Here is a 23,714-nt window from a genome sequence, read left to right as displayed (position 1 = left end):
TGAGAAATCTTTTGTTAATTTTTAATTGGATTTTTTTTTTTTTTGCTACTGAGTTGAGTTCCTTATATTCTGGATATTAACATCCCTTGTCAGATGCATAGTTTGCAAATATTTTTTCCCATTTTATAGATTGTCTCTTCACTCTTCTTTACTGTGCAGAATCTTTTTAGTTTAATGTAATCCTTTTTTGTTAAACATTTCTGGTCTGTGCTTTTGCCAGACTAATGTTATGAATTGTTTCTCCTATGGTCTTTACTAGTAGCATTCAATAATGTTCAATATCCCTTCATAATAAAAACTCTAAACATGCTAGATATATTAATGGAAGGAATGTATTATTCCTTTATTGTGCTGAAGTACAATAAAGTCCGTATATGACAAACGCATAGCTAACATCATACTGAATGGGGAAAAGCTAAAAGCTTTTCCTTTACAATATGGACCTAGATGAAGATGCCCACTTTGACCACTTCTGTTCAACACAGTACTCGACATTTTGGTCGAGCACAGTGGTTCACACCTGTAATCCTAGCACTTTGGGAGGCTGAGGCAGGCGGATCACTTGAGGTCAGGAGTTCGAGACCAGCCTGGCCAAACATGGTGAAACCCTGTCTCTACTAAAAATACAAAAATTAGCCAGGTGTGTGTGGTAGGCACCTATAATCCCAGTTACTCGAGAGGCTGAGACAGGAGAATCGCTTGAACCTCGGAGGCAGAGGTGACAGTGAGCCGAGATTGTGCCATTGCAGTCCAGCCTGGGTGACAGAGCGAGACTCAGTCTCAAAAAAAAAAAAAAAAAAAGAAAAAAAAAGTTTTAGCCAGAGCAATTAGGCAAGAGAAGGAAATAAAGGGTGCCTAAATTGGGAAGGAGAAAGTCAAATTGTCCCTGTTTGCAGGTGGCATGATCTTATATATTGAAAACTACAGACTTCACCAAAAAACTATTAAAACTAAGAAATGAGAATTCAGTAAAGTTGCAGGCTACAAAATCAACATACAAAGCCTTTCCTCTAAGATCTGGAACAGGACAAGGATGCCCACTTTCGCCAGTTATTCAGCATAGTACTGGAAGTCCTAGATAAAGCAATCAGACAAGAGAAAGATATAAAGGGCATCCCTGTTGGAAAGGGAGAAGTCAAATTATCCATGTTTGCAGATGATATTATCTGTATTTGGAAAAACCTAAAGACTCCAACAAAAAAACAATTAGAACTGATAAATTCGGTAAAGTTGCAGTATACATAATCAACATACGAAAGTCAGTAGCATTTCTATATGCCAAGATTGAACCATCTTAGAAAGAAAAAAGTAATCTCAGTTGCAGTAGTTACACATAAAATTAAATAGTTAAGAATTAACCAAAAAAGTAAAAGATCTCCATAATGAAAACTATAAACACTGATGAAAGAAATTGAAGGGGACACAAAAAAAATGAAAAAAAAAATCCGTGTTCATTGATTGGAACAATCAGTATTTTTTAAATGTGCATTCTACCCAAAGAAATCTACAGATTCAAGGCACTGCCTATCAAAACAGTGATGACATTCTTCACAAAAATAGAAAAATATCTAAAATTTATACGGAACCACAAAAGACCCAGAGTAGCCACAGCATTCTTAATCAAAAAGAACAAAACTGGAGGAATCACATTACCTGACTTCAGATTATGCTACATAGAGACGCATAGATCAATGGAACAGAATAGAGAACCCAGAAACAGGGTTTATCTAACCCTAACCCTAACTGTACCTTAACTGGCAGGTTAGGGTTAGCGTTAAGGTTAACACACCTACAGCGAACTCATTTTCACCAAAGATGCCAAGAAATACCCTATGGAAAAGACAGTCTCTTCAATAAATGGTGCTGGGGAAATTGGATATCCATATATAGAAGAATGAAGCTAGACACCTATCTCTTGCCATGTACAAAAATCAAATCAAAATGGATTACAACCTCAAGCTATGAAGCTACTACAAGAAAACATTGGGGAAAATCTCCAGGATATTGGTCTGGGCAAAAATGTCTTGAGCAATACCTCAAAGCACAGGCAACCAAAGCACACATGGACAAATAGGATCACATCAAGTTAAAAAGCTTCTTCACAGCAAACGAAACAGTCAGCAAAGTGAGCAGACAACCCACAGAATGGGAGAAAATATTAGCAAACTACCCATCTGAGAAAGGATTAATGACCAGAATATATAAGGAGCTCAAACAATTCTACAGGAAAAAAATCTAATAATCTGATCAAAAAATGGGCAAAAGATTTGAGCAGACATTTCTCAAAAGAAGTTATACAAATGGCAAGTGGGCATATGAAAAGGTGCTCAACATCACTGATCATCAGAGAAATACAAATGAGACCTACAATGAAATATCATCTCACCCATGTTAAAATGGCTTATATCCAAAAGACAGACAATAACAAATGCTGGTGAGGATGTGGAGAAAAGGGAACCCTTGTATGCTGTTGGTGAGAGTGTCAATTAGTACAACCACTATGGAGAACAGTTTGGAGGTTCCTCCAAAAACTGAAACTAGAGCTACCGGCCGGGCGCGGTGGCTCACGCCTGTAATCCTAGCACTTTGGGAGGCCCAGGTGGGTGGATCACGAGGTCAGGAGATCGAGACCATCCTGGGTAACACGGTGAAACCCCGTCTCTACTAAAAATACAAAAAAATAGCCGGGCGTGGTGGCGGGCGCCTGTAGTCCCAGCTACTCGGGAGGCTGAGGCAGGAGAATGGCGTGAACCCGGGAGGCGGAGCTTGCAGTGAGCTGAGATTGCGCCACTGCACTCCAGCCTGGGCGACAGAGCGAGACTCCGTCTCAAAAAAAAAAAAAGAATGGTTTCTTCTATAAATTATGCTGGGAAAACTGGATGTTCACATGCAGAAGAATTAAACTAGACTCCTATCTCTTACCATTTACAAGAATCAACTCACAATGGACTAAACCCTTAAATGTAAGACCTGAAACTATAAAACTACTAGAGGAAAATGGGAAGCACTTCATGACATTGATCTATATTAATTAAAAAAAAATCATTTGAAAGCCAATGTAGAAGGAAGATAGTTATGGAAATGGAAAGTTTACATAGGTTCTCTGAATACACGTGAAACACTCAATTTTAAACGATGAAGGCTGTTGTTAATTTACATATTCTTGTTAATTAATGATGTAGATTAAGAAGACAGGAGTGGTGGTGAGTGCTCTGGAGATTGAAATTTAATAGTAAGGGCCTCAATAAAGAGTTTGTTAACGAGTAAAAGAACTGCTGATATTAAATTCTTAAGTGCTTATGTAATTCATTGTAGTTTTATTTATGAGCCATGCTGAAAATACACCTTTGATCTTAGACAGCGATATCATTGTTAATTTGTGGCTACCTGCAATGACTTGAGACTACAGAACCTAATCCTTTCCCCTCTACCTTGGAGGGTTCAATGCAATAAATCCTAGGGCAGACCATTTATTTTTCACTTGGTAGTCAGAGTAAGACATGGATGAGTATCTGATGTTTCTTAACAATTCCCAAGTCTGTACAATATTAAGTGATAGAGCTTGGTAGAACTGCTTTTTAAAATTTTAAAAAATTTGGAAAGTTTTTGTTCAGAATTTATTTTCCATTGAGGATTTAAAACATTTACAGATTTATAATGCTACAAGTACTTGCAAATATAGCCAAATATTCCCAGAGTATACAGATTACCAATAGCAGGTTTGATGTCTTCAGCAGAGATCAAATATAAATATATGCATAAACACATGCAAATAGACTCAAGGTATATACAGTTTTTCACAGCCTGTTTTCTTTACAACTGAAAGGCTTGATATCTCTTAGTATATGTTCACCTCCTTCATCCTTTGCATTTTTATACACATTTTAGAATCAGTTTATTGATTTCTACAAAAAAGCTTATTAGAATTTTGATTGGGATTGCAGAGAATGTAATGATCAATTTAGGGAGAATATATATTTTTACACTATTGAGTTTTTTAATCCATTAATATGATATATGCTTATATTAGGTTTTTAATGTCTCTAATATTTTCTAGCTTCTTGTGTAGAGTTCTTCTGCATGTCTCATTAGATTTATTTCCAGTTACATGGCATTTTTTGATGTTGTTATAAATGGTGTATTTTCAAAACATTTAATTTTCTAATTGTTTATTGATATATAGACTTAAAAATATTCACCTTGTATCTAGTGACCTTGCTACAATCATGTATTTGTTGTAATAGTTTATGTCTATGTTCTTTTGGATTTTTTTACATATACAGTTAGACCTGCTGATAAAGACAATTTTATTTCCTCATTTCCAATTATTACACCTTTAATTGCCTTATTTGCATTGACTGGTCCTGCATACAGTGTTGAATAGAAATGGTAACAGTGGCCATCCTCTTCTTGTTCCTAACCTTAGTGATAAAATGTTTTGTATATCACCAATGTGTGTGATGTTTGCTATAGACACATTGTAGATGCCCTTTATCAGATTAAGGAAGTTCCCTTCTAGTCTTATTTTCTTAGGAATTTTTGCCATGAGTGGACTTTGAATTTTATCAGTTTTTTCATATATAGAGGTGATCGTATGATTTTTTTTTCCTTCATTGATTTTCTAATATTAAACCAATCTTGCATTCCTGGAATAATCCCCAATTGGTCATGATGCATCATCCTTTTTATTGCATAGTTGGATTTGATTTGCTTTGTATTTTTTAAAAAATATTTTTATTTATATTAATGAGAAAGATTAGCCTGTAATTTTCCTTTAGTCTCATGTCCTCAGGCTTTGCTATCATGCTGAGTTCAAAATGAATTCCCTCTTTGGAAGAGATTATTTATGATTGGTGTTATTTTTTTCAGATATTTCGACAGATTCACTGATAAAGTCATCAGGACCTGGCATTTCATTTGTGGGAAGTTTTTAGTTACAGATTAACTTTTCTTTAATAAATATAGGACTATTTAAATTTTTAACCTCTCTGCCAGTTTTTGTAGATTTTGCCTTTCTGTAAATTTGTCTCCCATGTAAAATTTCAAATTAGTTGGTATAAGTTTTTTTGTGTAATATCCTTTTATGATGATTTTAATGTTTTGATTGCTGATATTGATAATTTGTTTCTTTTCTTTTTTCCTAATTAGTTTTTCTAGATATCTGTCAATGTTAGTGTTTTCAAAGAACCAATTTTTAGATTATAAGGCTTGATTTATGGTAGTGGAAGTTCTTCAAGATTGACAGGGCATTTCTTCTTATTTTTTTCAATAGTTTTGAGAGTACAGGTAGGTTTTGGTTGCATGGATGAGTTCTTTAGTGATGAAATGCGATTTTAGTGCACCTGTTACCCAAGCAGCGTACACTGTATCCAATATGTAGTCTTTTATTTCTCAACCCCTTCCAACCTCCTTCCACCAAATCCACAGAGTCTATTACTCTGTATGTCTTTGTGTGCTCATAGCGTAGCTCCCACTTATAGATGAGAACATATGGTATTTGCTTTCCCATTCTTGAGTTTCTTCACTTAGAATAATGGCTTCGAGCTCCATTCAAGTTGCTGCAAAAGACATTATTTTGTTCCTTTTTATAGCTAAGTGGTATTCCATGGTGTATATTTACCACATTTTCTTTATCCACTTGTTGGTCAGTGTGCATTTAGGTTGGTTCCATGTCTTTGCAATTGTGAATTGTGCTGCTATAAACATGCATGTGGATTGTCTTTTTCATATAATGACTTCTTTTCCTTTGAGTAGATACCCAGTAGTGGGATTGCTGGATCGAATGGTAGATCTATTTTTAATTCTTTAAAGAATCTCCATACTGTTTTCTGTAGTGGTTGTACTAATTTACACTCCCACCAGCAGTGTAAAAGTGTTCCCTTTTCACTACTTCCATGCCAACATCTATTGTTTTTTGATTTTTAAATTATGACCATTCTTGTGGAAGTTGGTGTCTTATTGTGGTTTTAATTTGCATTTCCCAGAGGATTAATGATATTGAGCATTTTTTTCATGTGTTTGTTGGCTGTTTGTATATCTTCTTTTGAGAACTTCCTATTCATGTCCTTTTTCCAGTTTTTTATGTGATTTTTTTTTCTTGCTGATTTGAGTTCCTTATAGATTCTAGATACTAGTTTTTTGTCAGATGCATAGTTTGCAGATATTTTCTTTGTGGATTGTCTGTTTACTCTGTTGATTATTTCTTTTGCTGTGTGGAAGCTTTTTAGTTTAATTAGGTTCCATTCACTTGTTTTTGTTTTTGTTGCATTTGCCTTTGGGTCTTACTCAGGAGAATTCTTTGCTTAAGCCAATGTTCAGGAGAGTTTTTTTCGATCTTATCTTGCAGAATTTTTATGGTTTCCAAGTCTTGGATTTAAGTGTTTTATCCATCTTGAGTTGTTTTTTGTATAGTGATAGATGGGGGCCCAGTTTCATTCTTCTACGTGTGGCTTGTCAGTTTTCCCAGCATCATTTATTGAATAAGGTGTCTGTATTAATCTATTTTTATGCTGCTAATAAAGACATAACCCAAGACTAGGCAATTTACAAAAGAAAGAGGTTTATTGGACTTACAGTTCCATGTGACTGGGGAGGCCTCACAATCATAGTGGAAGATGAAAGGCCCTTCTCACATGGCAGCAGACAAGAGAAGAGAGAATGTGAACCAAGCAAAACGGGTTTCCCCTTATCAAACCATCAGATCTCGTGAGACTTTTTCACTACCATGAGAGCAGTATGGGGAAAACTGCCCCCATGATTCAGTTATCTCCCACCAAGTCCCTCCCACAACACGTGGGAATTATGGAAGTACAATTCAAGATGAGATTTGGGTGGGGACACAAAGCCAAACCATATTAGTGTTTTTTTTTTTTCCCAGCTTATGTTTTTGTATGCTTTGTTGAATACCATTTGGCTTTATTTCTGGGTTCTGTATTTTTTTCCATTGGTCTAACTGCTTATTTTTATTCCAGTATCATGCTGTTTTGGTAACTATAGTCCTGTAGTATAATTCAAAGTCCCATAATGTGATACTTAATATTGCTTTGGCTGTTCAGGCTCTCCTTTGGTTCCATGTGAATTTTAGGATTGTTTTTTCTAGTTCTTGGGAAAAATGATGATGATATTTTCATGGGAATGGCATCGAATCTGTAGATTGCTTTTGGCAGTACAGTCATTTTTACAATATTGATTCTTGTTATCTGTGAGCATGGCATGTGTTTCCATTTGTTTGTGTCATCTGTGACTTTTTTTTTTTTTTTTTTTTTTTTTTTTTAGCAGTGCCTTGTAGTTTTTCTTGTAGAGATCTTTAATTTCCTTGGTTAAGTATATTCCTAGGTATTTTATTTTTATTTTTTGCAGCTGTTGTAAAGGGATTGCATTCTTGATTTGATTCTCAGCTTGATTTTTGGTGTATGGCAGTGCTACTGATCTGTGTACATTGATTTTGTTCCTGAGACCTTACTTTACTGAATTTATTAGATCTAGGAATCTTTTGTATGATGGGTTTTCTAGGTATATGATTATATCATCGATGAATAGTGACAGTTTGTCATCTTCTTTTCCAATCTGGATGCCCTTTATTTCTTTCTCTTGCCTGATTGCTCTGGTTAGGACTTCTATTACTATATCAAAGAGAAGTGGTGAAAGTGGGCATCCTTATCTTGTTCCAGTTCTCAGGGGGAATGCTTTCAACTTTTCCCCATTCAGTGTGATTTGACTGTGGGTTTGTCATATATAGCTTTTATTACTTTGAGGTAAGATGGGGCTTTTCTTTATTCTTTGTATTCTTATATGAATTTTGGAATCGGTTTGTCAATTTCCTTAAAAAAGTTACGGGATTTTGATTATTATCTATAGATTTTTTCTGTTGTGCATTTGCTTTCTATTTCATTAGTTTCTGTTCATTTTTATTATGAGAATTCTGCTTTTCAGAGCATAATCAAATTTATTTATGATTCTTTTAAAAAATATCTATTTGTTTGCTTGTGGTAGATAAGAAGCTCCTAATATTATTTTTTTCTTAAGTAATTGATACAAACTTGCTCAAAAAGGATGCTTGAACACAGGATATCCAAGGGACAGAGACTCTGTTAATAGAAATGTTTTTCTACAAGCACACATGCACCCACCACTCATGGATAGCAATTTTCCCACAATGTATTTTATTGCCCCAAACTGCTAATATTATTTTTCAAAATGTAGATTAAATGGAAAGGGGCTTACACTTTAGAGGAATTAGTAAAGAAGGGAAGGTATACATTTAAGAAAATTTAGTGCTTAATTCAGTGACTCTGACCATGTTTCAGTGTTTAAAAATGCTAATTGGTGTGTTTATCCTTGCTTTTCTAGTGATATGCAGCTTCCGAGGATCTGTCCCTCAAGGGTTGGTCTTAGAAATAGGAGAAACAGTCCAGATTCTTGAAAAATGTGAAGGTGAGTATGGACCTACAAAGCACATAAATTGTGATCATTTTTGGCAGTATTATATACATTTATTTCGTGCTAATAAGATTATAAGCAATAATTCTGGAGCCATAATTAGTCACATGATGAAATAGTGTTATATGAAATTCTTCCTGATCTATGTTCAGCATAAAGGTATGAGCTTTTTTGATTCTAATGTATTAGCAACAATTAGATAATTAATTTCTGGCTGTCAGAACACATTTTTTACATATATTTATGGGGTACATGAGATACTTTGGTACAGCTATACAATGTGTAATAATCACATGGTAGATGTAGTATCTATCACCTCAAGCATTTACCTTTTTTTGTGTTGCAAAGGTTCCAATTGTACTCCCTCAGTTATTAAAAAATGTGCAATAAATTATTGCTGACTGTAGTCCCCCTATTGTGCTATCAAATACTAGATCTTATTCATTGTATCTAACTATATTTTGTGCCCTCTTACTTATTTTTTATGAATAGGTAATCTACCCATGCTTAGCTGCCTTTGAATAGAACTACGTTATAGTCCATTTATTTGTATGTTTCCATCTGATTGGCTGGGCATCTTTAGTCCTAATTAAAACAGGCCCTTAAATATATTTATTTATTTATTTATTTTTTTTTTTTTGAGAAGGAGCCTTGCTCTTGTTGCCCAGGCTGGAGCGCAATGGTGCAATCTCAGCTCACTGCAACCTCTGCCTCCCGGGTTCAAGTAATTCCCCTGCCTCAGCCTCCCTAGTAGCTGGGATTACGGGCGCCCACTCCCATGCCCGGCTAATTTTTGTAGTTTTAGTACAGATGGGATTTCACCATGTTGGCCAGGCTGGTCTTGAACTCCTGACCTCAGGTGATCTGCCCGCATCAACCTCCCAAAGTGCTGGGATTACAGGCGTGAGCCACTGCGCCTGGCCTAAATACGTTTAAATGTAGTTTGGCTTGACTACTGTCCTCTTCTGTGGCATATATGGGTATTTCTACTGTAACATTTACACATTCTTGAGATGGATCATGTTCTTCAGAATCTGTAATTAAATCAATAAGATTTATGGGAAAAATAGGGAGAAATTACACAAAATCAGAGTATTAACAAAAGCAAAATTGATGCCGTGGCAAATAACTTGGGCAGCCTGGACTAGCAGTTCAGTATGGCTATAAGCCATCTCAGATGATATAATAAGTAGAACTGTTGCAGTGTGGGTATAGAGCCATTGTATATGGGAGTGGAGCTCTGATCTAGTTGGGTTACTGTTAAGAGGGGTATGGGAGGACATGTAACCTACCATGACTCAGGAATCATATATATTTAGGAGTGCACTTTTCTGGAAAGGGAGCTACACCCGTTTTAAATTTTCTTAAAAACAGAAGTATAAATTAGCACCCTTTTATGATAACAACTCTAAGGGAACTAAGAATAGAAGGTAATTTTCTTTATCTAATAAACCATAGCTACTAAAATACCTGCAGCAAACATCACATTCAGTCATAAAATATTGAAAGTTTTCACTGAGATCTAAAAGTGAGACAAGAGTATCTACTGTCTTACTCTGTTTATGTTTTGCTATAAAGGAGTACCTGAGGCTGTATAATTTATAAAGAAAGGGGATTTATTTACCTCATGGTTCTGTAGGCTGTACAAGAAGCATGACACCAACTTCTGTTTCTGGTGAGGGCCTTAGGAAGCTTCCACTCATGGCAAAAGTCAAAGAGAAACCTGTACGTGCAGAGATCACATGGCAAGAGAGAAAGCAAGAGTGAGGGGAGGTGCCAGGCTCTGTTTAAAATTTTTATTTTTTAATTGACAAATAATAATTGTATTCATGGGTACATAGTGATGTTTTGGTACATATAATATATAGTGATCAGATCAGGGTAACTAGAATATCCATTATCCCAAACATCATTTCTTTTGGTTGAGAAAGTTCAATATTTTCCTTCTAGCTTTTTGAAACTATATGTTATTATTAATTATAGTCATCTTATATGGGATAGAACATTAGAACTGATTCTTTTTATCTAGTTGTAATTTTGTATCCTTTGACAAATCTCTTCAAATCCTCCCTTCCCCTTCCCCTCCCAGTATCCTTTATTCAGGTTTTTTTTGTTAGCTTCCACGTATGAATAAGAATATGAGGTGTTTAACTTTCTCTTTTTGGCTTATTTCACTTAACATAATGTCCTCTAGTTCTGTTCACATTACCACGAATGGCAGGACTTCAGTATTTTTTATGGCAGAATAGTATTCCATTGTGTATATGCAACATATTTTCTTCATCCATCTTGTTATTGGACGTTTAGGTTGATTCCATATCTTGGCTGTTGTGAATAGTGCTGCAGTAAACATGGGAGTGCTGATGTCTCTTCAATATAATGACTTCTGTTCCATTGGATAAAATCCCAGTGGCTCCACAGAGAGATCTTGAGACCGAAAAAAAAAAAAAAAAAAAAAAAAAAAAAAGGAATCCCACTGGGGTGGGATTGCTAGATCATATAGTAGTTCTTTTTTTTGGAGATAGGGTTTCATTCTGTCAGCAGGCTGTAGTGCAGTGGTGCCATCACAGCTCACTGTAGCCTCGACCTCCTTGGGCTCAGGTGATCTTCCCACCTCAGCCTCCTTAGTAGCTGGGACTACAGGTGCACCATGTCACCAGGCCTGGCTAAGTTTTGTATTTTTTGGTAGAGATGGGGTTTTGCCATGTTGCCCAGGCAGGCTGGTCTTGAGCTCCTGGGCTCAAGTGATCTGCCCACCTCAGCCTTCCAAAATGCTGAAATTAGAGGCATGATCTAGCGCACTCAGCCATATAGTAGTTCCATTTGTAGTATTTTTTTTTAAATTTGAAATATTTATTTATTTATTTTAAGTTTTGTTTTAGGTTCGGGGGTATGTGTATACGTTTGTTATATTGGTAAACTCATGTCACAGGGGTTTGTTGTACAGATTGTCTTGTCACCCAGGTATTAAGCCTAGTATCCATTAGTTATTTTTCCTGATCCTCTGCCTCTTCCTACCTTCCATTCTCTGGTAGGCCCCAGTGTCTGTTGTTGCCCTCTATGTGTCCATGTGTTCTCATCTTTTAGTTCCCAGTTGTAAGTGAGAATATGTGGTATTTGGTTTTCTGTTCCCATGTTAGTTTGCTAAGGATAATAGCCTCCAGCTCCATCTATGTTCCTGCAAAGGACAGGATCTTGTTCTTTTTTATGGCTGTATAGTATTCCATGGTGTATATGTTCCACATTTTCTGTAGTCTACCATTGATGGGCATTTAGATTGATTCCATGTCTTTGCTATTGTGAATAGTGCTGCTTGAACATACACATGCATATGTCTTTATGATAGAATGATTTATATTCCTTCGGGTATATATGCAATATTGGGATTGCTGGGTCGAATGGCAGTTCTGTTTTTAGGTCTTTGAGGAATTGGCATACTGTTTTCCACAATGGTTGAACTAATTTACACTCCCGCCAACAGTGTTTAAGCATTCTTTTGTCTCAGCAGTCTCACCAGTACCTGTTATTTTTTGAGGTTTTTTTTTCGTGTGTGTGTGTGTGTGTGTGTGTGTGTGTGTGTGTAGCTTTTAAAAAAAAATTCTTTTCAAAATTAAATTTTTTTATTTCAATAGGGTTTTTGGGAACAAGTGATGTTTGGTTACACAAGTAAGTTCTTTAGTGGTGATTTCTGAGATTTTGGTGCATCCATCACCCGAGCAGTGTACACTGTACCCAATGTGTAGCTTTTATCCCTCACCCACCTCCCACCCTTCCCCCCACCGAGTCCCCAAAGTCCATTGTATCATGCTTATGCCTTTGCATCCTCATACTTAGCTCCCACTTATAAGTGAGAACATATGATGTTTGGTTTTTCATTCCTGAGTTACTTCACTTAGAATAATGGTCTCCGATTCCATCCAGGTTGCTGTGAATGCCATGATTTTTTTTTTTTTTTGTGGCTGAGTAGTCCATGGCGTGTGTATATTTGTGTGTGTGTGTTTGTGTGTGTGTGTGTGTGTGTGTGTCTGTACCAGCGCACGTTTTCTTTATCCACTCATTGACTGATGGGCATTTGGGCTAGTTCCATATTTTTGCAGTTGCGAATTGTGCTGCTATAAACATGCATGTGCATGCGTCTTTTTTGTATGATGACTTCTTTTCCTCTGGGTAGATACCCAGTAGTGGGATTGCTGGATCAAATGGTAGATCTACTTTTTGTTCTTTAAGGAATCTCCACACTGTTTTTCATAGTGGTTGTACCAGTTTACATTCTCATCAGCAGTATAAAAGTGTTCTCTTTTCACCACATCCGTGCCAATATCTATTATTTTTTTATTTTTAAATTATGATCATTCTTGCAAGAGTAAGGTGGCATCTCATTGTGGTTTTAATTTGCATTGCTCAGATGATTAATGATGTTTAGCATTTTTTCATGTGTTCATTGGCCATTTGTATATCTCCTTGAGAAGATTCTCAATGGACAGTTCTTGAGAATTGTGTATTCATGTCCTTAGCCCATTTTTTTAAAATGTGATTATTTGTTTTTCTCTTCTTGATTTGTTTCACTTCCTTATAGATTCTGGATATTAGTCCTTTGTTAGATGCATAGTTTGCGAAGATTTTCTCCCACTTTGTGGATTATCTGTTTACTCTGCTGATTATTTCTTCTGCTGTGCAGAAGCTTTTTAGTTTAATTAAGTCCCATCCATTTATCTTTGTTTTTGTTTCATTTGCTTTTGTGTTTTTGGTTATGAAGTCTTTGCCTAAGCCAGTGTCTAGAAGGAGCTTTCCAATGTTACCTTGTAGAATTTTTATGGTTTCAGGTCTTAGATTTAAGTCTTTGATCCATCTTGAGTTGATTTTTTTTTTTTTTTGAGATGGAGTCTCACTCTTTTGCCCAGGCTAGCATGCAGTGGCATGATCTGGGCTCACCGCAACCTCCACCTCCCAAGTTTAAGTGATTCTCCTGTCTTGGCCTCCCGAGTAGCTGAGATTACAGGTGTCTGCCACCACGCCCAGCTAATTTTTGTATTTTTAGTAGAGAAGGGGTTTCACCACGTTGGCTAGGTTGGTCTCGAACTCCTGACCTCAAGTGATCCTCCCGCCTCAGCCTCCCAAAGTGCTGGGATTACAGGCATGAGCCACTGCACCCATCCTTGAGTTGATTTTTGTATAAGGTGAGAGATGAGGATTCAGTTTCATTCTTCTACATGTGACTTGCCAATTATCCCAGCACCATTTGTTGAATAGGGTGTGTCCTTTCCCCACTTTATGTTTTTGTTTGCTTTGTCAAACATCATTTGGCTATAAGTATTTGGCTTTATTTCAGGATTCTCTATTCTGTTCCATTTGTCTATGTGCCTATTTTTGTACTAGTACCATGCTGTTTTGGTGACTATAGCCTTATAGTATGGTTTGAAGTAGGGTAATGTGATGCTTCCAGATTTGTTCTTTTTGCTTAGTCTTGCTTTGGCTATGTGGGCTCTTTTTTGGTTCCATATGAATTGTAGATTTGTTTTTTTCTAGTTCTGTGAGGAATGATGGTGGTATTTTGATGGGAATCGCATTAAATTTGTAGACTGCTTTTGGCAATGTGTTCATTTTCACAATATTGATTTTACCCATTCATGTGCATGGGATGTGTTTCCATTTGTTTGTGTCATCTATGTTTTCTTTCAGCAGTGTTTTATAGTTTTCCTTGTAGAGGTCTTTCACTTCCTTGATTAGGTATATTCCTAAGTATTATTTTATTTTATTTATTTTATGTTATTTTATTTTATTTTATTTTGTTTTATTTATTTGCAGCTAGTGTAAAAGGGGTTGAGTTCTTGATTTGATTCTTAGCCTGGTGGCTGTTGGTGTACAGCAGTGCTACAAATTTGTGCACATCAATTTTGCATCCTGTGGCCAGGCATGGTGGCTCACGCCTATAATCCCAGCACTTTGGGAAGCCAAGGCGGGCGGATCACCTGAGATCAGGAGTTTGAGACCAGCCTGGCTAACATGGTGAAACCCTGTCTCTACTAAAAATACAAAAATTAGCTGGGGGTGGTGGTGCACGCCTGTAATCCCAGCTACTTGGGAGGCTGAGCCAGGAGAATTGCTTGAATCTGGGAGGCAGAGGTTGCAGTGAGCTGAGATTGTGCCATTGTACTCCAGCCTGAGCGACAAGAGCAAAACTCCATCTCAAAAAAAAAAAAAGATTGTATTCTGAAACTTTTCTGAGTTTATTTTTCAGTTCTAGGAGCTTTTTGGATGGGTCTTTAGGGTTTTTTAGGTATACGATCATGTCATTGGTGAGCAGTGATCATTTGACTGCCTCTACCAATTCGGATGTCCTTTATTTCTTTCTCTTGTCTGATTGCTCTGGCTAGGACTTCCAGTACTACGTTGAAGAGAAGTGGTAAAAGTGGGCATCCATGTCTTGTTCCAGTTCTTAGGTGGAATGCTTTCATCTTTTCCTCATTTGATACAATGTTGGCTGTGGGTTTGTCGTAGATGGCTTTTATTAAGATATGTCCCTTCTGTGCCAATTTTGCTGAGGGTTTTAATCATAAAGGATGCTGGATTTTGTCAAATCCTTTTTATGCATCTATTGAGATGATCATGTGATTTTTGTTTTAAATTCCGTTTATGCAGTATATCGCGTTTATTGACTTGCCCATATTAAACCATCCCTGTGTTCCTGGTATGAAACCCACTTGATCATGGTGGATTATCTTTTAATATGCTGTTGGATTCAGTTAGCTAGTATTTTGTTGAGGATTTTTACATCTATGTTCATCAAGGATATTGGTGTGTAGTTTTTTTTTTTTGTTACGTCCTATCCTGGTTTTGATATTAAGGTGATACTGGCTTTATAGAATGATTTAGCGAGTCCCTCTTTCTATATCTTTTGGAATAGTTTCAATAGGATTTTTACCAGTTCTTCTTTGAATGGCTGATAGAATTCAGCTGTGAATTCTTCTGGTCCTGGACTTTTTTTGTTGGCTTTTTTTTTTATTACCATTTTTGTCTCACTGCTTGTTGTCTGTTCAGAGTTTCTGTATCTTCCTGGTTTAATCTAAGAGTGTTGTATATTTCCAGAAATTTGTCCATCTCTAGGTTTTCTAGTTTATGCCCATAAAGATGTTCATAGTAGCCTTGAATGATCTTTTGTATTTCTTTGGTATTGCTTGTAATATCTCTCGTTTTGTTTCTAATTGAGCTTTTTTGGATTTTCTCTCTTCTTGGTTAATCTTTCTAATGGTCTATCAGTGTTATTCATCTTTTCTTTTTTTCTTTAATCAGCTGATATGAAATTATAAAATTCCAGAAGTCTGAATATTTGAAACTTACAAAAGTCACCAGAAAATGCAAGCATATTGGGCTTTAGTTTGGTGGTTCCCTTGGTTTAGATGACAGTCCCTCTGTGAGCTCAAGGTCGTCTTCTTGTTCATTTCCTTAGATCTGTTGTTTCAATGACGACAGAACTCTTAGTGGAGGCCAAGGAGAGTCTGAGAACTAAAGAAATGTCCATTGTTCCTTTCTGTGCACACTAACACATGGGAACATATCTCCTGGAGAACACACTTAAGGAGATGGATGTTAGTGATGCTGTGCTGAACTGTTCTTCTCTGCCAGCTGCCACAGAAAGTTGTCCTCACTCTGGCCTTTATGATTTAAAGTTGTCCTTACTCTGGCCTTTATGATTTATGAAATCTTTTGCCACAGATTTTACAGATAAAGGGCTTCTCTCCCGTGTTTGTTTTCATGTGTTCGTGAAAATACTGCTTCATGTCGAAATCCCTGCCACACCACTGGCACATGAACTGTTTGTGCCCAGTGTGGATGCTCATGTGGGTGTGTAGCTGGTAATTGTACTGAAACCTTTCATCACAGTTCTCGCATCTGAAGGGCTTCTCTCCAGAATGCTGCAGGGAGTGCCCCATGAGTGACGTACTGCATTTGAATGATTTTCCACAGGTTTCACATGTAAATGGCATGTCTTTCACGTGTGCAACCATGTGTTTTCGCACATGAGCCATGGCATAGAATTTTTTCTCACAAATTTCACAGGAAAATTTCTTTTCTGCATATCCGTGGACGATCTTGATATGTTCATGAAGGATCCAGTTTCTTGAACGATTTATTACAGGAAACACACTGAATGTTTTTTTCACAGTCTGTTTGCCGGTGAAGGTACAGCTCACTTTCCAGGACAAACTTCTTGCCACATTTATCACAAATCTGCATGTGCCTATGAGTAACGTTCATTTGTTTCTCCAGACACCAGTGAGTGTTAAAATACCCTGGGGCACACGCCTGTTATCCCAGCACTTTGGGAGGCTGAGGTGGGCTGATCACCTGAGGTCAGGAGTTCGAGACCAGCCTGATCAACATGTAGAAACCCCGTCTCTACTAAAAATACAAAATTAGCTAGGCGTGGTGATGCATGCCTGTAATCCCAGCTACTCAGGAGGCTGAGGCAGGAGAATCGCTTGAACCCGGGAGGTGGAGGTTGTGGTGAGCCTAGATCGCGCCATTGCACTCCAGCCTGGGCAACAAGAGTAAAACTCTGTCTCAAAAACAAAAAACAAAAAACAACCCTGGGGCACTTCTCACAGGTCACACTTAGCTTTCTGCACTGGTGCTTCAGGCTCCTTTGTGGCCTGCTTCTTACGCTTAGGTGGCTCTACACTCTGCCTGCAACCTCTTGTAGTTCTGGGAGTAGGAGAAGTGGTATCTGCAGCAACAGAGGCAGCTCTCCTCGTTCTCCTTTCTGTAACGCTGACTTTCTCTGTTGTCTTCTCCTTTTTCTTCTGCTTATCGTTCTCTCCATAGTCATTGCTGTTATCTGTGGCCCCTTCATCACTCTCTTCGTCCTCATTGTTTAAGAACAGGAGTCTCTTTGGATTGAGAAGAGGTACCCTTTTCCCCTTTAGGTACATTTAATGTTTGATTATTAAGGTTTACCTCCACTATGATCTGCTCCCTTTTGTAAGAGACTTCTTCCTCTTCTTCTTTCTCCTCTTCTGTGTCATCAGAATTCTCCTGGTCTTCCTTAATAGCATGCGCATCAGACTCTGCTCCTGTCTCCCTGAAATGTGGCTGTTTTTCTGTTTCATGGAGGTATAGTTTGCTCATCTTGGTGTCCACAAACACAGAATAAGGACTTCCTGGTTCCCTTTGTTACACTCTGGTGGACAGGTCAAGTTCCTTGTTGGCACCATGATGAAAGCTGGATGGCACTTGCCCATGACGGCTATCATCTTGTGCCATTCCTGCTACAGGCACAGCACAGTTTTCAACCAGCTCCTGATGAGAAGTGGCTGTGTCCCTCATTGGTAAATGACTCAATTTATTAAGCAGTTCAGACTGTAAAGAAAATAGCCCCCTAAAACAAGGTAATTATTAAGACTAAAATATTTTTCCATCCCTAAGAATCACTCAGATGAAAAAGATATTCCTGCAAACTGAATTCTTCCAGTGTTGCAGCACCAAAGCGTAAGTCAAAAAGGTTTGGTATTATGGCAAGAGCAGACCACTAGTGATTTTTCTTCTGAAGAGAACTACAAGGGACTTGGAGCATCTTATCTGGGCCGGCCACCTCCACTGCCTAGATCAATGCCTTGGCAGTCCATCCCTGCAGTGGGGGGACTGTAGCCAGAGTCACAACCTCCAGCCAGGCCGGCCCCTCACTCCTGCCCAATCTCTGTCCTCAGGGCTGCTCCTCAGACCTGGCCTCGGCTGCTGGCCACAGTGCTACGTGGCCACCACTCCCATGTCTCTGGACTTCCTTCTGAGTGCCTGAGGGCAAGGAGGGTGGCAGGGTGGGCAGAGTGCAGGGAGGGTGGCAGGGGAGGGGGTGTGGGTATGTGGATGTATGTGCAGGGAGGGAGGCGAGTGGCTGCGAGGGCACGTGCCCGCCCCGTCCCCTTCCTTTGTTGGCCACCCCCCTTTATTATCTTTTCAAAGAACGAGGTTTTTGTTTCATTTATCTTTTGTATTGTTTCTTTTTTTTGTTTGTTTCCATTTCATTTAGTTCTGCTCTGATCTTTGTTATTTTTTTTCTTCTGCTGGGTTTGGGTTTAGTTTGTTTTGTTTCTCTAGTTCCTTGAGGTGTGACCTTAGACTGTCTTCGTTTTTCTTTTTTATACTTTTTGATGTAGGTGTTTAATGCTGAGAACTTTTCTCTTAGCACCTCTTGCTGCATCCCAGAGGTTTTGATAGATTGTGTCACTATTAGCAAGGTAGAGACAGGGTTTCATCATGTTGCCCAGGTTTGTACTGAGCTCCTAGTGTCAAGTGATCTGCCTGCCTTGGCCTCCTGAAGTGTTGGGATTTACAGGCATGAGCCACCACACCTGTCCTGGTACAATATTATGAACTTAACTATAGATTTTGTTTGAATTTGCTCACTAATGTTTCTTTGCTGTTCTATAATCCAGTTCAGGATGATAGATTTTTGAAGAGGCATTAAAACCGGACTATAAAATGCCTTTTCTCTTTCAGTTTTATTTATCTTAAAGAATTATATTTCAAAAGTCAAAATTTTTTAGTTTTTTGTTTCTGCTGGGATATACTTTCATATTTTAAAATAACATGCTTCTATTTCTATTTCTTATTTTCATTCATTTTTTTTTTTTTTTTAAGATGGAGTCTTGCTCTGCCGCCAGGCTGGAGTGCAGTGGCGCAGTCTTGGCTCACTGCAACCTCCGCCTCCTGGGTTCAAGCAATTCTCCTGCCTCAGCCTCCGGAGTAGCTGGGACTACAGGTGTGCACTAACATGCCCACCTAAATTTTGTATTTTTAGTGGAGACGGGGTTTCACCGTGTTGGCCAGGATGGTCTTGATCTCTTGACCTTGTGATCTGCCTGCCTTGGCCTCCCAAAGTGCTGGGATTACAGGTGTGAGCCACCGCACCCAGCCTCATTTTATTTTTATAGATTCACTCTGCAGTATAAATCAAGACTTCTGCTCTATTATTATTTCCTATTCCAAACATACTTCTCCTTTCATTCTTCCAATATATTTACCTTTTTTGGTTAATTTAGTATTTGGCTTATATATCATTATGATTAATTCACAGCTTATCTATATAGCATGTTCTGATTATATCTCACATTACTTTTTGTTTTCTTTGGAATTAATATTTGACTTATTTTTTCATTTACCTAGTTTTTCATGTACCTATCAATTTCTCCCCAAATTCTTTGCTGGAAATGAAACTATTAGACCATTCAAATGTTTTGGATTTTGGTTTTTGTACCTCACTTCATAATCATGAAATTGACCTTTGTCTCTTTTCATGTTGGACCCTCTCTACTTCCTAGGTCCTATTCTGTTTTCTAATTTTTGTCCTCTGGGAAATGCTCTGGGAGTGTCCTAAGAAACAAGTGTCGGCCGGGCGCGGTGGCTCACGCTTGTAATCCCAGCACTTTGGGAGGCCGAGGCGGGCGGATCACGAGGTCAGGAGACCGAGCCCACGGTGAAACCCCGTCTCTACTAAAAAAATACAAAAAAATTAGTCGGGCGTGGTGGCGGGCGCCTGTAGTCCCAGCTACTCGGAGAGGCTGAGGCAGGAGAATGGCGTGAACCCAGGAGGCGGAGCTTGCAGTGAGCCAAGATTGCTCCACTGCACTCTAGCCTGGGTGACAGAGCGAGACTCTGTCTCAAAAAAAAAAAAAAAAAAAGAAACAAGTGTCACGGAAGGCAATTTTATTTTTTTTTGAGTGTTTGAATGCCTGAAAAGATCTTTAGTTTGCTCTCATGCTTGATTGATAATTTCAGTGGGTATAGAATCCTAGCCTTGGGAATTATTTGTCCTACATTTCAAGGCATTGCTTCAGTCAAAAGACAAAATTACAACGGATTTACTTACAGATCTCTTTGGATTTGTGAGTCATGAATTGGGGTAGCCTTCATTCTATAAAATGGAATGAGAGCTCCCAATAGGCAGTAGCAGAATGTGCATTTTGTAAGGTTGGAACAGAGAAATGGAAAAATAGAAAAAACACTTGATTGGTTAGCATCGGCTTACTTTTTTCTAAGGGTTAAAGCAGAGAGGACTTTTATTAAACACTGACTCAGGTAGGCTGGAATCTTCTGTGTTCAGGAAAAACTGGTCTTTTTTTTTTAGATCTGTCTGCTTCATTGAAGTTTCATTCTGATTATGTGGCACTTAACATGAGTAACTTCATTTTGATTCGGTTGATCTGTTGGGGCCCAGTGCAGGAGCTCAGTCCAAAACAATGGCCTTTCATAATTTCATCTAACAGGTATATATTATTTTTCCCCTTATTATTTTTTGTGCTGAATACTCAGTCTGGAAACTAATGTTTTTCCATTCTCAGATTTTTTTTTTCATTGTTTTCAGGATTATTTTCTCCCTTAATGTTTTTTTCTGTTCTTGTACTTTTTTTTTTTTTTTTTTTAGATACTCTCGCTCTGTCACCCAGGCTGGAGTGTAATAATGGTGTGATCTCGGCTCACTGCAACCTCTGCCTCCTGGGTTCTAGTGATTCTCCTGCCTCAGCCTCCTGAGTAGTTGGGATTACAGGTGCCCACCACGACACCAGCTAATTTTTGTATTTTTAGTAGAGACGGGGTTTTGCCATGTTGTCCAGGCTGGTCTTGAACTCCTGACCGCAGGTGATCTGCCCGCCTTGGCCTCCCAAAGTGCTGGGATTACAGGTGTGAGAGCCACCATGCTCAGCCTCTCATAACTCCTGTTACTTGAATGGTGCCTCTCCTATCTAGGCTGAGTCTGTAATTGATCTTTTTTTTCTAATCTTTTCTATGTTTTTATCTTTTTATTCTTTGTTCTGGTGTATATAGGTAATATCTCCCAAGCCTTCTATTGGATTTTTGTTTCTCTCTTATATTTTCATTTCATTTCATTTCTTCTTTATTTCTTTTGAGATGGGATCTCACCTGTCACCCAGGCTGGAGTGCAGTGGCGTGATCATAGCTCACTGCAGCTGTTACAGGAAAGGGGTCCCAATCCAGACCCCAAGAGAGGATCCTTGGATCTTGTGCAAGAAATAATTCAGGGTGAGTCCATAGACTCGCCCTAAAGTGAAGGCAGTTTTATTAGGAAAGTAAAGGAATAAAAGAATGGCTACTCCATAGACTGCTGGCATTTTTATCGTTATTTCTTGATGATATGCCAAACATGGGGTGGATTATTCATGCCTCCTTTTTTTAGGCCATATAGGGTAACTTCCTGATGTTGCCATGGCGTTTGTAAACTGTCATGGCACTGGTGAGAGTGTAGCAGTGAGGACAACCAAAAGTCACTCTCGTGACCTGTATTTTGTGCTAACCTCCTATCTTGTCCTGTGACTTAGAATGCTTTAACCATCTGGAAATGTAGATCAGTAGGTTTTAGCCTTATTTTACCCAGCTCCTATTTAAGATGGAGTTGTTTTGGTTCACACGCCTCTGACCCAGTCTCAACTTCCCAGGCTCAAGCCATTTGCCCACCTCAGCCTCCTAAGTAGCTGGGACAGCAGGCGTGAGCCACCATGCCAACTAATTAATTTTTTTTTTTTTTTTTTAGAGACAGAATTCCCCCTGTGTTGCACAGGCTAGTCTTGAACTCCTGGGATCAAGTGATCCTCCCAGTGTGGCTTCCCAAAGTGCTGGGATTATAGGCGTGAGCCACTGGGCCTGGCCATATTTTCATTTTCTAACAGCATTTTCTCACTATCTAAATGTTATAACTTCTCGTTCTTGCTTCGTGGATGTAAATCTTTTTCTCTTTGGGGCTATTTTTTTTCCCCTTGCTGGATTCTTTTTCCTCTGAGTCTCCTTTTTCTCTCTTCCTCAACTCTTTCTGTTTTGACTTTTGTGCTTTGTGCTAAAGGCTTTGTTTAAATGGCTGCTGAGCCTTAGTTTTGCAAGTGTGAGGCTGAGAAGAGGGCTTTGTACTAGTACTTGATTAGCTACCTTGATATTTTCATTTCATTTGAAGTTTTTGCCTCACCCCCAACCCAACTGCTACTATCCTTGTCTTTTTCTCTTTACCTAGTTACCTGGACTAATCCTTCAGTATTATGCATAGAGGTAGAAGCCTCTGCCATTGTCCTGGCTGCCCAGTAGGAATAGGGGTTGGAATCTGTTTTCAGATTGGTGCCCATCCGTGATACTCAGCAAAACCTAGGTTCCTGAACCTTGAGCCTGCCTTGTCCAAATTCTCTAGGAGTGATTATTCTCTTTTCAGATTGGTGGTGGACACATGTTTAGCCCTACTTGCTGGGCAGAATAGAGGAAGAACCATAGAGTTCTGATTGTTTTTCTTCAGTAGTTTCAACTAGTTCTTTTGTTTTGAGCCCCATACCATACCCAGGCCTCCTGAATTGTCTGATGCCTTGAATTCCTAATATTTTCTGGGGTTTTGTAATGGGAATTGACTCTCGTTGACTTCTCTGCATGTGGGCTTAGATTTCAGTATTTGTCTTTTGGGTCTTACATTTCCAAATGTTTTAAGTGCTTCTTGTTTGCTGTCATATAAATTATTTTGCCCTAGGCAGATGCCTGATGCCTACCAGGTGTAAACCCTTGCTGGGCTGGCTCTGGTGATACAAAATGTTATAGTTCTCTGTCTGCCTACAAGGAGTGCATGTCAGCTTGGGGTGACAGATATATGAAGACATTTATATTTGAACATGTTAGGAAGAAGTCAGGTGCAGTGTATTATGGTTACTACACAGAGGGTCTGAGCTGTTGGCTTCACTGGGCCAGGAAGGGAGAGGGGAGAAGAGCAGGGAAGATTTTAGAAATTATTTGGTATTGAGTTGCCTTGAAAGAAAAGTTTACTATGTCTTAGAGGTTGACGGTATTTAGAGTAGTTAGAAATTGTTTGTGGTAGCAGTCAGGTGTCCTCAGACCATTGCATGATGTTTGTTCTTTATTTAATGTCATTTTCCCTGTCCCAATTAGTGTTAGAATCTCTTTGTTTCAAGAGCCAATTCAAGTAGGTATCTTGTCTTCATTACATTACCTCTAAGCCAGGATTCTTCTTAATATGCACTTCCTGGGCTCATAATTCTAAAGTATGTGAAACATTCTCTAGCTTAAATATTGAGATACTATTTGTTTTTTAAAATAAATGCTTTGTGCTGGAAGACTGGTGCCAGTGATCCAAACTGCATCAGTTTGTTGGTTTTTTCTCCATATAGCTCCCTGAAGCCATCTTTTTCATGTCCTAGTTTAATCTAGACTTGAGTTTTGTATCATGCTTTGACTTTGGCAGCTGCATGTACTTCTGCTATAGATTTTTTGCTTGATTC

At 38.4% G+C, this 23,714-nt stretch overlaps 1 protein-coding gene and 1 pseudogene across 4 annotated transcripts in view; one reads left to right on the top strand and one right to left on the bottom strand.

Moving 5' to 3' along the window:
- Window positions 1-23,714, top strand: part of DOCK3 (dedicator of cytokinesis 3) — a 649,329-nt gene that overhangs the window by 88,645 nt on the left and 536,970 nt on the right. For all 4 annotated transcript variants that reach the window (XM_032161429.2, XM_032161424.2, XM_058442283.1 and 1 more), the window contains exon 2: window positions 8,350-8,433. In XM_032161429.2, the coding sequence (XP_032017320.1) occupies window positions 8,350-8,433 (84 nt within the window). The remainder of the gene's footprint in view (window positions 1-8,349; window positions 8,434-23,714) is intronic.
- Window positions 16,084-17,810, bottom strand: LOC116473430 (zinc finger protein 652-like; annotated as a pseudogene).

The sequence above is a fragment of the Hylobates moloch genome, unplaced genomic scaffold (genome assembly GCF_009828535.3).
Source record: "Hylobates moloch isolate HMO894 unplaced genomic scaffold, HMol_V3 SCAFFOLD_8, whole genome shotgun sequence".
Lineage (NCBI taxonomy): Eukaryota > Metazoa > Chordata > Mammalia > Primates > Hylobatidae > Hylobates > Hylobates moloch.
Note: the sequence above shows the minus strand (reverse complement) of the source record. Positions and strands in the feature narration are given on the sequence as shown.